At 30.8% G+C, this 15,334-nt stretch overlaps 1 protein-coding gene across 2 annotated transcripts; it reads left to right on the top strand.

Annotated features, from left to right (window-relative positions):
- Positions 1-1,082: 1,082 nt before the first annotated feature.
- On the top strand, positions 1,083-15,119 carry LOC131944731 (IQ domain-containing protein H). 2 transcript variants are annotated; one of them, XM_059305529.1, is made up of 24 exons: positions 1,083-1,145; positions 1,407-1,514; positions 2,955-3,106; positions 3,462-3,552; positions 3,789-3,908; positions 4,076-4,153; positions 4,564-4,735; positions 5,090-5,304; positions 5,974-5,991; positions 7,491-7,624; positions 8,025-8,102; positions 8,797-8,905; positions 9,293-9,520; positions 9,709-9,859; positions 10,241-10,416; positions 10,875-11,147; positions 11,456-11,644; positions 11,793-11,913; positions 12,125-12,399; positions 12,643-12,822; positions 12,959-13,084; positions 13,279-13,340; positions 13,527-13,635; positions 14,097-15,119. In XM_059305529.1, exons 1-24 carry the CDS (start codon positions 1,095-1,097, stop codon positions 14,196-14,198), a joined length of 3,318 nt encoding a protein of 1,105 aa, XP_059161512.1. In that variant the 5' UTR covers positions 1,083-1,094; the 3' UTR covers positions 14,199-15,119. The 2 variants fall into 2 exon arrangements, with proteins under 2 accessions (XP_059161512.1, XP_059161513.1); XM_059305530.1 differs by lacking the exon at positions 5,974-5,991.
- The last annotated feature ends 215 nt before the right edge of the window (positions 15,120-15,334 follow it).

Here is a 15,334-nt window from a genome sequence, read left to right as displayed (position 1 = left end):
AGAAAAAACCCAGACCTTCAGTGCCCATATTTTATTTGCCATCCGCAAGGGTGAGGTAGGCAGAGGCGTAGAGAGGGGGGGGGGGGGCGGGGGTGCGGACCGCACCAGGTGACACCATTTAGGGGGTGACACCAAGGCAAAAAATTTTGCAAAATATGTAGAGAAAAATGATAATTCCACTTAATTAAGTAATTAATTCGAGTGTTAAATAGTCTTTTAAGTGGTGCAAATCGAAAGTTTGAGGGGGGGGGGGTGGAAATCGAAAATTGGAAGTTTGTCCCCGGGAAGGGTCGCTACGCCTCTGGGTGGGGGGGGGTGTTGACACCATTAAGTGCCGCACCGGGTGACACCCGACCTCGCTACGCCACTGGAGGTAGGACACCATTTGTTGGCCACTCAGGTGTCGGGGGCGCTCTCGGGAGCCACCGGTTACTACCACAGGGGCACTGGGTGCTACTCCTGGTCAGGTTTAGTCATTGACTTAGTAGCCCGCCGTGTCAGTAGTGCAGGGTGCTATTTAAAACGAGTGTGGGCGCCATAATGTAGTGGGAGCTGCCGGTGATATTATGATGATCTTGCGTTGTCACGAGTCTTAGAAACATGTTTCAAGTTTGAAACAAACCAGTTCAGTAGTAGAGGTTGAAATGGCGCTCGAAGTTGCGACCAATAAGGACGAAGCAAAATTTAAAAAAAAAGCGACAGACAGAATAATCAAGTAAAATAATAACTTGAAAAAAAAATCAATGCTAATAACAAAAAAACGCAAGATCTTATGATCCATTATGTTTTACTTTATATTAGCAAATATTAAAAACATTCGGCAAATAGACTATACTTTTATGTGTATTACGTCACAACTTTCTACTGTTTAAGTAGTTGCCCAGAAACGTAATGGCCGCCTTATTTATTTATTTTGGACTATTACTATTACAGCACCATTAAATTTTTAATTGATGAGCTGTGTTGATATTACGCTATATTATATAGTCTAATATTCATTTGTAAATTTTATGGAGCCAGTTTTTAGTAATCGATAACTAAACTAAATAGATCTAGAGTGTCTAGAACTAAATAATACTAAATATAATTTTAAAATGACCGAAATACAGACGCGAGTAGAAGATGTTGGGCATATTCTGGTCAAAGTAAGTACTAAGTAGACTAGATGTACCAAATTCTACACAGTACTACACATATACAATATTAATAGTCCTATATAAAAAATTAAACTGTAATTTAAATTCTGATAGCACGAAAATATTTTAATTTTACTTTGAGAGTATTTCAGTTAGGGATGAACATACATGGAATCGGGATATAATATGACATATATTACATATAAATCTATAAATATACTAGAAGTACTGTTTAAAAATTTAATAGAAATTGTGCAATGTGTTGATTAGGTTCAAGATGACTTGCGTCAGTTGCGAGAAAAGATGGCAGCAGGGGAAGGAAATATTACTGCTGCCGAAGTTGAAAAAGCCCTAGCAAAAACTGAAGAGGGTTTGCAGGTATAATTTAAAAATTATCCTGTTTATCATGCTAATGTTTTGGCATTTTCAAATCTGTTTGTATTTGTATTTTTGTATGCATAATTAAGTTAGACCCACTAGTAACATTTATGGTTCAGACTGGAGTCAAGATGTGTTTTGACCCCATTTCTTTTTAACCTACCAATTGACTGGCTCATTATGCAAATACTGGCTCATTATGCAAATACAAACCAAAACAAGAGGCATCAGATGGACACTAACAGCTTGCCTAGAAGACATAGGCTTTGCAGACAGTATAACTCTACTAGTAGTAGTAAAAAAAAAAGACTTGCAAGAAAAACTAAACTTTTTTCCTTTGCTGATGGGGTAGGATTAAAAATAAATATTCACAAAACTAAAGTTATTTAAAAAAATGCAATTAGCAAAGAGCTCATTGAAATAAATTACACACAAGTAGATGAAGTAAATGATTTTGCATAATTAACCAGCATTGTCAATAATTACCAAGGTGACTGCACTCTTGAAATTAAGTCATGCATCTCAAAAGCCATTCAAGCCTTCTAAGCCATACAAAAAACATGGTGATTGAATACAATTTCCACCAAGACCAAATGCAGACTTTTCAAAAGTAATGTCCTAAAGTTTTCGTCTGTATGCCAAAAGCAACCAGTGCTAACATCTGATCACTTGATTCTTTTCAAACGGTCCACTGGCCAAACACCATCTCCAACCATCTAAATAGTTTAGTAGTGTTCCAATGACAATCAACAGTACATTTCTTGGCAAAGTTTCAAATATTAACCTAAATGTTGTTATATAATTTTAGACCAAAAAATAGTAGAGTATATGCAAATAAAGTAAACAAATGAAGACAGGCGATTGTTTTGTTTATCTTGAAACAAGATGGTTACCTAGCCCACGTGGTTAGCTGCAACCTATCGTAAATTATTTTGATTTACTGTACTCTAATATGGTTGGTCAAGCGTATCAATAAAATGTTTCCCATTCATTATTTCTAAGTGCATGCCCTCATATGGAGTTTGATATCAAATTTTCCTTTGTAGAAAACAACGTTTATCCAACTTATTGGTAGAAAAAAAAGAAAAAAGACACTACACCAGCAGGTGCTCTAGTGCTTGGCCAATAGATTGATATATATTTTATGGTGCCTTGTGGTCAAAATAAAAGATGTAATACCCGCTCGAAGATAGCCGCTGTCCAAGTAGTATTATGAAAATTTGCCAGCTGTGGGGGGGGGGGGGGGGGGGGGACGACCATATTTCACATAGCAATAAAAGGATGACTGTAGGCTGTAGAAGTCCGAAATGTTTGGGTTAGATAGCTTGAAGGTGTTTGTACCGAATTAATAAATAAAACTTTTGATGCGCGAAATTTCACTGTATCAAAAACATGTGTATCTTGCATTCTTAAATTGTAATTTTTAAAAAATTTGACCAGAGGCATACAGAAGAAATAGTCTATCACCTAAACAACAGGGTACAGATGTTACCACTAGATGGAGTAGATGAAAATGAACAGTATTATCCAACAGAGAGTGTTCAAGAGCTATACAATGTTGAATATAGAAGGCCAACATATGCCCCAGACAGGTGAAATATTTATTTATTTGTTTTCAATAAACTATTTTCTTTCATGTTGTATTTTTTTTTGGTGTGGTTTTCAGGAGCGTACTTATTTTTTAGCACCAATCTTTTTTCCCCCTTCCTTTTTCTGTTTAAGACAGTAATGATGTACATATAAAAATGTGTTCACATAAATGTCACACATTTAGGGAGTTCTCATTGATTTTTAGAGACATGGGAGTTATTTTAAAACAATTTTTTTTTAAACATAAATCACAGAGCTACATGCTACTCATGGAAGATACCTTTATATAATTATCACTGTATGTAAAACTAATTTTAATATATTTAATTGTTCATTAAATATGAATCTATATTACAGAGTCCTTCTAAAAAGACAGCCCCTTCCACCTGGTGTTAAGCTGCCACTTAGGAAAATGATGCAGATGCAGGGTTTGACTCCAGGCCAGAAGGTTTGTTACATTACGTATCCTTTTAGACACCAGTATATACTGGATGGAAAAAAGAATACTCATGCTTTTCTTAGAAGTTGAGCTATCAATGTTTAAAAATGCATTATTCATAATGTAAATAAAAATAATGTATCTGTTATCTAAAATTTAAAATAAATAGTTGGAGAAAATTAGTACATGCTTAGTATGTATTGTAGCAAATTGTAAATATTTATTACCTTATTTCCTTATTACAGCATCAACAACAGCTGGCTTTGAGAAACATTATAAATCCTCAGAATCAGATGAACAGAAATGTTATGAAGGAAAGCTATGGCATTCAGCTTCCACTCATTAATGATAAAAGAGTTACAAGGGTAAAATTAAAATATAACTGCTAAGATGTTATCTGTTGTTCTTAATCGAAAGTTAAACATAAATATATATTTACAAACATTGTTATTAAAATACATGCCAATTGAAAATATATCTATAATATATCTATAATTATTACAATGAATAAATTGCAATGTAAATTTTGCAGCCGCCATTGAAACCTATTTTAGGTTCTACTGTGGAACATTTAACTGTTTTACCTAAAGCCAATAGAGTAGATGCTTCTGTAAGTATGTCATTATAATAAAAGTGTGTCAATTCAAATTTATTACAGCAGTATAAATTTTAACTATTAGTTTATAAACTTATTTCTATTAATAGAAGTTATTAGTGTCAATAGTCTTTTTACAACATGGCAGTTTGCTCCTGTTTTAACTTAATAATTCATAGAAAATTTAAAAAATCATTTATGGAAGCAGTTTAAGAATATAATTCTGAATATTAAATATATTGTTTTTTAACAATTTCTAAATAAATATAATTTCTAAACTCTATTGTAAATAAACAATAATAACATATTACATTTTTAAGATTTTGATTTATAAAAAAATGTTTTGTTGTAAATATTTGATTAAAATTATTTTTAAATTAGTATAAATTTAGTAGCAAACAGTTCAATTTTTATATCATTTAAAGCTAGCCCCACCTCCAATTGAAGAAGAAGATGCCAGAAAAGGAATTCTAAGTCTGCTAGAGAGAGGTCTTATTCCACCAGCTGCCCTGCTCACACTTGACCCTTCTCCCATTAAAAATAAAACCTTACAACTCTACAGTTCTGAGGACAAACTTAAACTTCAGCACATTCATGGTAAACAAAATCTAAGCTCTGGCTATTAAAACAATATGTTATTCTTCTTTAGTGTTTAAATTAAGAAATAAAAGTTGAAGTGTGATCCCGTTATTCCTGATGGGTACCTGACTCACGTTATGGAAAGTAAAGACGGCTGGGCATAGTGCTGACCACACTGTCCCTTCATATGATGAGGTCACTGAAACACGCGAACTCTAATTTAGCTTTGATAACATACTTTACTTTGTAAACATCATCATACTTTTGTTTTTATTTCTTGTTTTAATTTTTAAAAATGTACATATGATTAAGTTATAAATTTACCAAACGTTTTGATCTGTATCTAAATAAAATATGTCCATTACACTTAAGACTCCAATCCTAGTAGCTGGGCTTTAATGAAGATGGAGCCAAAGCCAGAGGAGTCCCAACCACCACTGCCACAGATACCTGTGATTAAGGGAAACAAGTCACCTGAAGCTAGAAACACTTCTGCGAAAACCTGGCGATCTTCCTCTGCATCTAACAACAGATATTTAAAAACACCAGCATCAGTCAAAACTTATGAAATGCCTCTCCAGCCTTATGTAAGTATAAGCAGTCCTGACCACCTTTTCTTTATCCATATATTTGTGCATTATCATATTTTCAAAGCCGTTCAATAATCTGCAGTCAATAAAGATACCAAACCATCGTCTTTTTGAAATATTTCTATTTAGTTAGTACTGTTGAAAAAAGTTATTGATTTTTTTTGTACATTATATGCCTGTGGTAAACGGAAAAAAAGTTTGAATCTATCAAAAACAAGGATGCTCATAATTCATTATATTTAACTGACCAATTAGATATCTCTTAATCATCATTCTCTCATATTAATTATTTTTCAATAAAATTTTCCTGTGTTGACAGATTTTGTAAGTATTATATTCTATGCTGAAGTGATTAAAGTACAATTGTTTTTTTCACAAAAAATCGTCTGCTTAATAATCAGATAGATCACTATGATTACATCACTTGTTTAAAAATGTTAGTAATCACAAAAGTTATTCATCATTTTAATTGCATAGATTATTTTATTCATCTTACAAGAAAATGTATTTGGTAATTATTGTAGATGATAATAGCTTAAAAAATACACCGTCTCATAAATGTTAAACATTGTTTTTGAGAAGCTCTTGCTATAGTAAAATATGTAAATCCCATCTTAAAGTCCATTAAAGGCTCTTGATTTAATATAATTCCATTTTTTTTTGCAGCTTCCTTTTCTTCAACAGGTTAAAATAATAAACATTCTATTATTATATAGTGCTACCTCTTCTTATGTTATAATTATTCAACTTCCCAAAAGCATGTTTTTCCTAAAATTTGTACTCATTATGTATGCACACATGTATTTCCTTTTTAAATAAAGTTGCAGTAATTTATATCATTGGTAAATATTACATGTAAATATTTACATTGGTGATTTATGGAACAAAATTGTTTTGAAGAAAATATTAGATTAATGGCAGGTTACATTTCTAGCTCCTTCTAAATTTATATTTAAATATTAGACAAGATAAAAGTTAAAATATATATTAAAAACTTGACAAAGAATAGAAATCGATACAGTGTAATTTTTTTTACAAACAATGAACAGAAATTATATACAAATTTAAATTATATTTCTTTCTAATGATGCACCATCAATTTCTCTTAGTCCCCTACATCTTACTCTCCAGTAGAACATGCATGATGATGTACTTTTATTTCATAAAGTATTATATTTTTTATACTATTCAACGTATTATAGTAATTGCTGATTCTCTATTATGAAAACGTTAGTTTAGGAAGTTTTATTTTTAGTTCTGTTTAGTTTTATATAAAGAAAAATGAGTTGTAAAGAGGTAGTTTTATTCCCCCAATAATACAAAACAACCATATATTTTAAAAATACCCTTTAGTTTATATTTTTATCTGTTGCAGTTTAAGATCATAAAAGGTTTGTTAAAGTGTCTACTATACATTCTATTTGTATGCAGCCAATTTATGTTCATCAAAATTATTATTAATTATTTGCTTTTTTCAATTTATTTGTATTTCTTTATTGCATTTTATTATACGTTTTAGAAACTAGTTCTGTTTAAGAGCATTTCTTTAAGAAGAAAAGCTTTAACACCGTACTGGGTTTTTCTGTTATTCATACATTTTTTTCTATGAAGTGTCATGCACATATTATATAACATGAAATAATGTTATCCATACCATACATGTTATTGAAATTACCTTTTGTGTTAACATTCATGGGGGGGGGGGGTGTCCTAGAAGTATACAATATGAGATGTAGGGGTTTAAGGAAATCCCATATGATATTGGGTATGGAAATATTTTTGTGTTATACAATAAGTGCATGATCCTTAATAAAAGAGCAAATATTGGTGCTACAAGTTTTTAAAATTATTTTTTTATCCATATGATATGTTTAAAGTTTTTGGCAATATATAAAGAATATCAACTTAATTCATATTCTTCATCAAGTATACTTGAGAATGTTCATATGAATTTTAATTATTTTTTTAATTTGCCAATATTAAGGTTTTTAGCATAAATATATATTTTAAATTATGAGTGTTCTCTATGCAGAATTAAAAGATATTCATAAGAAAAAAAAATCTATATAATTTATATGCAGGCCTAACATTTTTTATTTACTCATTTATTATATACTTCTAATTTTTCAACAAAATGTTATCTATATAATAATATGTAATAATACTATATATTCTATACTTAGCCTCCACCAACAACTCCGGCAAGTGGAGACTACAAACAAACAAGTCATAGATTTGCTATTCAGAATGGTAAAACTCGAGACACTCAGCCAGAATACCTGGCATTCAAGGAGCACTACTCTTCATCATGGGGAAGGTTTGTTCACTTATATCACTCTCACAGATTACTCATAACTGTGTAGGATTATTGTTAATTACACTTATATTTGCAGTATATACTGGCTAACTAATATAAGAACATTTTTGTGTCATTATCAATAAAAAAGTTAAATTAAAAACTTACCTGTAAGTAGGCTATAATAAATGTAAGTTTTGTGGAATTATACTTGTGTTTATTTTCATAATTTTTTGTTTGCTTGAATTTTTAAAAACCAGTTAAACTGTGTACATTGTTACTTTACAATGCTGCAATTTTATTATTTTTAACTTTATAGCAACAATTTAAAACTGTTGTATATTAAGAGATCAATAGCTTATTGATATTCCTTAGGCTAGTTATATAATATTTACACAGTCATTTTGTATTCATTTTCCAGTATAGTTTCTATGATCAAGAACCTGGAGAAAATGTTGTCTTTATATTCTGTGCCTATTGCTTTCATCAGTGGAGATAAGTAAGCAGAACTTTTTTAAACTCTCTTTAAGATATTACAATTCTTATTAATGACTAAAAAATTAATATAATGCAAAGAAAACTTTAATCAATAAATCTTTTAAAACTGCCTTGCAGAGAAGCTGAGCAACAGAAATTACTTTAAATATTTTTGTCGGTAAATGAAATAATAGATAAAGAGTAGTAAGGGGTCATCCATAAATGACGTCACACTCGTAGGGGGGAGGGGGGGGTCCGTAATTTTGTGACGATGTGTGATGAGGGGGAGGGGGGGGGGGTTCAGATGTTGCGACGTCACATTTTTGCATTATAAAAAAGCAATGTTAGAAAACGAATTTTAGACGTTATTTCGCATTTTAGATAACTGTTTTAATAAATTGTAATAGTTTAGACAAGATTTTGGAAAAATATCGATGTTTTAAAAAAATTCAACTGCAATTTTGAGGGGGGTTGTAGGTTGAGGTGTGACGTCATTTTAGGGGGGGGGGTCTGACTTTTTGTGACGACGTGTGACGGAGGGGAGGGGGGGAGGTAAAAATCGTCAAAAAAAGCGTGACGTCATTTATGGATGACCCCTAATTATTTTCTAAATTATTATCTACAATTTATAATTAAAAAATTCAATCTGAATATAAAAGGTGAGGTGTAATATTTGTTCTGTTTTAATTGCTTTAGAAACACTTTTTTTCATTTAGGCTTGCTGACCTTGCCTTGGAATATGAACTTGAGAAGTCACCTGGTATTGCAGAAATGTTGTGTGTAATCATTAACAGAGAGGATGTGGAGGCTATAATAAACAAACCAGTAAGTTTTCTTGTGTGCAGTAGTTTTATCATCTAAATACTCAAGTTATTAACAGAGAGGAAGTGGAGGCTATAATAAACAAACCAGTGAGTTCTTGTGTGTAGTAGTTTTATCATGTAAATATTCAAGTTTTGTGACCAAATTGTACCCACAAAAGTTTAATACTGTTATTATGACGATTACAATGATATATTGTGAAAACATCCATACAAGGTTAAGTTCTGTGGGTTATATTTTATATGTAAAATATAAAGTACAGAAATTTGAATGTGTTCATTTATTTCATAATTTCATCTTGTTCATGTAGTTGTGGTAATGTTTTGGTGTTATGGTATGGGCATTTTCCCCCATATTGTTAATTTTGAACCATTGAATTATTTTTTTCAGGGCAGAAAATACATGGGTGCCAATGGTAGAGTAATGGCAGCAACAAAAATACAATCCTTGTGGCGCAGATACCGTGAGCGGTCCCAATACTTGGAATACCGCAGGCTAAAGTGGGCAGCAGGTGTGATTGCAATCTCTTGGATAATGAGAATCAAGATGGCCAAGATGAGACACCAGTTAAGGCAAACAAGACTTGATCAACTAGAGGCTTTCAAGCGCAGATCTAAAGTAAATTTTATTCGTATGTAATCTAAATAAATAAATACAAAGGTGAATGATAATCAGTACATGCTGAAGGAAATTTTTTTTTTATCAACATTAAAATAAAATTTAAAAAAAAAAATGTTTTTTTCCCTTGTAAATATTGATATTTAAGTTAATTAAGTTGTTTAAAAATGAAACTTTTTTTGTTTTAGAAATTCGCAGCTTCATGGGACAGAATAAAGAATTCTCGTCGTGTGATTATTCATGTACCTTCACTTGGCTTCAGCCAGTCCATTAGAGAATCCATTCCAGATTTAGGCATGAAACAAAACACACAAATGGCAAGACTTTGTGACATTAGAGGTGTGTGTTGTAATAAAGTTTTTCATAATGGTTTAATGCAAATCAGTTCTGAGATATTAGGTTACCTTCATAGCCTATAACAACAATGTGTTAACAGATAAACATATTTTAATGTTGCCTTAAATATCACAAAAGTTAAAAAAATTTTTTTTAAAGGTTACCTGACTTTTTCCCCCATATGATCCCTTCAATCTTCTTTTTCCATTCAATATTATAAATGTTTTACAATATTATAGTATACTAAAAACTCACGATTTATCAAAATTTTCTGGACTTTATTTTCCTTTAGCACAAATTGTTGTTTTCAGAATTAATTTACTGGATATAATCTCTCATGAAGCAGGCATTAGAAAACAACAATTTTGTGTTGTAATTCAACAGATCCAAATGTTGATGTGATATACATATCAGCTGTGCCTTTGAGTGACGAGACTCTGCAATACTATTCCAAGCTACTGGGTCTTAGCTCAGCTGTGGCCAGCAGCAACCCACAAGACCAGTCTGACATGTCAGAAAGATATAAAATTTTGGTTCCAGAAGCAATTAAAAGTTTCCCTGTGAGAGTTGAAATATAATTTATAACTTAATATAATATATATTAATGATATGTTTTGCATACTATTTGTTTAATTCTCAAAAATTTGTAACATGTTGCTGAATTCTGCAGCTTTATGTTTTATTTGATATTTACATTCTAAAACTATATTTTATTTACTTTAGTGTCAATCTAATTGTATATAGTTTTAGCATATAGTTTGGACTAGAAGTAAGATGACTTTATAAATCATCTACATATTAAATATAAAAAACTGGAGACAAATACTATAACTCATACAAATTTAAAACAGTACATATATTTATTACTAAATGTTTACTTTAAAGAATTCTTAAGGTAATCTTTCAAAAATGTTTTAAGTTGTAATTAAAATATTCTACCAAATTAGTTTAAAACATTAAACATTTTCAAAAAGAATGTTAATATTAAGTGAAATGAGTTTTTTTTGTAAACTTTCAGGCTCATTCAATGTGTCTTTCAACAATACTAAAATACAGTCCCCGCACTTTGAAAAGAATAAAAAATCTGATCAAAGGTCGGGATGCTTACATGGTGACAGGTATCCCCCACAAGGATGATCTGGCTGTAGCTGATGCGCTGGATGTTCCCATCCTGTGCCCTGAGCCTGATGTGGCTCACCTGTACTCCACAAAGTCTGGTTGTAAGAGGATACTGGCCAGTTCCAACATTGACATTCCACCTGCTGAATATGATGTTTATAGTTTAGGACAGGTAAAATATTTGTTCATACTTTACAATTTTTTTAGATTATAGTTTGATTACAAAGGCTGTGCAGATAATGTTGTAAAAAGTTAAATTAAATATAAAAAATCATGACTTTACCGAGATTAAACAAAACAAAAATACATTCAAATGCAAAAGTTAAACTTGTAAACATATGAAACTCAAAAATAAATTATATTTTTTTTTAAAAGTAAGATACTATTCGTTTTTTAATTAAGTTGACTATTATTTAAACTATTATTTTAAAAAAAAATTATTACTCCTTAATAAATGGTATACTGAATTAATTTTTGCAGCTCCATGAGTGCCTTGCACAACTTGTGACAGAAAATCTAGGTGTGCAGCGATGGCTCTTTAAACTTGATGATGAATTTGATGGGCGAGGCATTGCTTACTGTGATGTGGCTCAATACCTGAGGTGTTACAAGTGGGCTCGTAAAGAGGAGCAAAGATATGGCGAAAAGTGGAGTAAAAAGTGGGCCCAGGTATTAAATTGTTATAAACTAATTTTAAAAATTTAAATGTAGGACAACTGATTTTAGACTGATCTCAAAAGTTATGGTTCTGTATGTGTCTAAAAGTTCAAAACATGGCAATATTAGGAATGTAAGTTAACCACTCACATATTTGTAGGAATCAGCATACATCAAGATACATGCAGAGATTCCTGATATTTTGTCCAGCTATGCACAGCCTGTAAACACTAAAGTTTTCCCAGATTGGGATGCATATCTGAAAGCTTTTCTGGCCAAAGGTTATTATTTTCCAAATTTAGCTAACTCAGCAACTTTTAATTTTTATTGCCATGCGTATGCATTATTTTTTTTTAAATAATAAGGTTCCCATTTTAGATAAAACTTAAATGTAAAACAAATTTTAAAATACCAGCTATAATATGAAATTTGAAAAAAACAACCCTGTGTAAAAAAATTTATGTTACCAGTATTTAATATTGCATCCCACAGGTGGCATAATTGAAGCTTGCCCCCCATCTGAAAACATAACAACACTTACTGCTGATTTGCTGATAGAGCCCTCAGGACTAGTCAACATCTTGACCTGTGGTGACCAGGTCCACGCTGAGAGCCAGTTCTCCTGTTGGGGTCTCTCTGTACCTCAGTCTTCCACTGAACCATCTGATGTCAATGCTGTCTGCAACAGGATCGCTGAAGCATGCAAAACTAGGGGAATCATGGGATATATGAGAATTGATTTGGTCACTTTCATTGACCCCAAAACAGTAAGTCACAAGTTTTTTAAATAAAAAAATTGAAATCACACTCAACAGGGCTAATTGTGAGCATCGTAACCTTCATTTGATTGTATATTAATTTAAGTCCAGCAAAAACATAATTATATTATTAAATTTTAAATCATTATAATACATCAAATTTTTAAAAAGTTATGCTTTCATTAACTATTTGACTATTTAATGTACTATTCTAAAAAATTTCTGTAAAATTACATATAAATATTTTTTTAGATGGACCAGAAAATATGGGCCATTGATTTATGTTTGCACTATAGTGACAATCTGGCAATGTTCAGTTTAATGGCATATGTGACACACGGAACGTTCCAGTCAAAGACTCACGTGTACGAGGTTCAGCTGCCCAACACAGACAAACCTCGTAGAAGAAGATTAGTTGGACAAGAGGATGATGTAATTTAATTAATTTTAACCTTGCTTCTCAATATTAAATTGGTGTTAATAAAACAAATTCTTAATCTTACCATCCGAATAATAAAGAAACTGCATTTTTGTATTACATTGAACTACAATTGTCTTGTTTTTTCAGCAAAAAGCCAATAACTTAAGATATGCAGTAATGAGTACGAGGCTGTTACATACAAATTTGTCAGTTGTGCACTACAGTGTTTTCTTTCAAATGTGTCGAGCACATGGAATAGGATATGACATTAAAGTATGCTTTGGCTTGAATAATCTGTGCAAGGAATCTTATGATAAAAATAAAAACTTAAAATTTATATCTTAATTAGTTTTTGAAAAAGTATTCAGAAATATTTATATCGTTATGGATTGCAAAATATATATATTTTAAACATTTTTGGACTATATGACTTCCTTAACTGTATTCTTTTCTTTTCTAAATTGAAGGATAAAACTGGAACAGTTTTTACCCTTGTCGACAGTTTTAATAGAGAGCGGCTAGGAATGTTGTAAGTGAAATCTTTCATGTAAAAATATACAACAAAGTAGTGAAGTAAATTAATGCCCACGTGGCTACTTCAAAAATAATAATTTGATTGAATAGAATTTTTTTAACTATAAAATTAGGAGCAGCCATTTTATCTGTTGATTTAAAAGTCTAAGAGCAGCCATTTTATCTGTTGATTACATTATAGAACTGTTGGGGATAACCTGCAAGGGGCATTAGCCACATTTGCTCGCAATCTGTCAGTCATTCATCAGGAAATATCTGCACCAAATATGCAGGGAGTGACCAACTTTAAGGTTTGTAACTGCTGCTAACATTACTGTAAAACACATACTTCAACAAGTTTGTAGATTTTTATAAGGGGCACTACACAACATAAAAATATATTCTGCCAACAATTTGGTGTTTGATGTGAATTCTGGGCAAATTTTTAAAAAATAAACTGTTTGCACATAATCTGCATCTTACTTTCTGTAATTATACATGCATGATAACTAATATAAGAGTAAAGACTGCTTACATACTAAAATATAGTAGCATGTAAAGTATAGTAAGATTTTAAACACATTTCCTTTTACCTGAATGAACTTGAATTGCTACTGGAGCACTAAATTACACAAATTCACTAATAAATTCAATCGACTACCATTTGTTTGCTGTTGTAAATGTGACATAAATGTCTATTTTCTTTTCTATTACTATAATTTTAAACACCATCTCCTGAAATAATAAAAATATATGGTTCCACTTTTCACAGAGTGCTATAGCAGACATTGAAAGTATTTTAGGAACAACAGTACAGAATGCTGAAGACAGTCAAGAAAAGCCTGAAGAAAAGGACAAACTATCTGCTTCTTAGATATTGATAAAAATGTATTCTATTTTAATTTGTTTAAATAATAGAAATCAAAGACTTGTGCTGCTAAAGTAATGGATTATATTTTCTTGATAAATAAGCACATGGATGGACATTTTCTGTGAGAGAAAAAACTACAGTTTCATCTAGCAAATGAAATATTTTAATTATAATAATCACAATGAGTAAACTCTTAGTATGGAGAAGTTCATGGAGTGCCACCAATCAATATGTTAATTAATTTATCTATCCAGAGATATTAAATAGAATGTTTGCATGTTAACTTCAGAATAAATGAGATTTAACAATTACTTTTATGATAAACAATGAGTAATTATATAATTAACAGCAACAATGTAAATCTGTATAAAGTGTTTAATGTATAGAGAATATTTTACTTTGATGTTTTTATCTTTACTTTTTACTGTACAAATTAACCAGAAGCTGTGATAAAATAGTTTAAACTTTTTTATATGTGGGGATAATGTTGCATATGTTGCCAATCACCTGTGTATATAAATATTTCTTTTAAAACATAAGCATTATTATATTGTGATAATTCTTTTACTTGATATTACTTTAATATACTTTAAATCTGATAATTCTTCTTTTATTTTTAAAGAAATGTACTTTTATACCATTGTGAGCTTTAATTTAATAGCTTTTAAATTGGTGGAATTCTTTCTTAAACTTCATATGACTCATTCATACATTTATCTTGTCCTCTAGATGAAGTGTAATTGATTACATAAAAAGATTTTAATTTTGACGTATCAGTTGTGAAATGCAATGCTTATATTTCACTAAAAGTTGGTAAAGATAAAGTTTCAAAAAATATGTTGTCAATCTTTTAAAAAACTCTAAAATCATAGCACTGATTCAAGGTCAAAACATGTCTTTTAACTTAAGCTACGAAAAGTATTCAACACGTGATCATTAAGTTAACTTGATACTTTATTCAATAAAATTTTTAAAAATTGTCTTGTTTGTTTATACTATTTTGTAAAACTTATTCTTTTTTAAAACTGTATTAACCCAACTTCTGGTGTAAAAACACAAATGGGGGTGGATTGGACACACCTGTAGAGCCATACTGTATTGCTAGATTCTACTTTTTCATCTCCTCATCATTAAAATAG

The sequence above is a fragment of the Physella acuta genome, unplaced genomic scaffold, assembly GCF_028476545.2.
Source record: "Physella acuta isolate Inbredline_101_S28 unplaced genomic scaffold, ASM2847654v3 ptg000506l, whole genome shotgun sequence".
Lineage (NCBI taxonomy): Eukaryota > Metazoa > Mollusca > Gastropoda > Physidae > Physella > Physella acuta.
The sequence above is the reverse complement of the archived record's forward strand: the minus strand, read 5'-3'. Positions and strand labels throughout refer to the sequence as shown.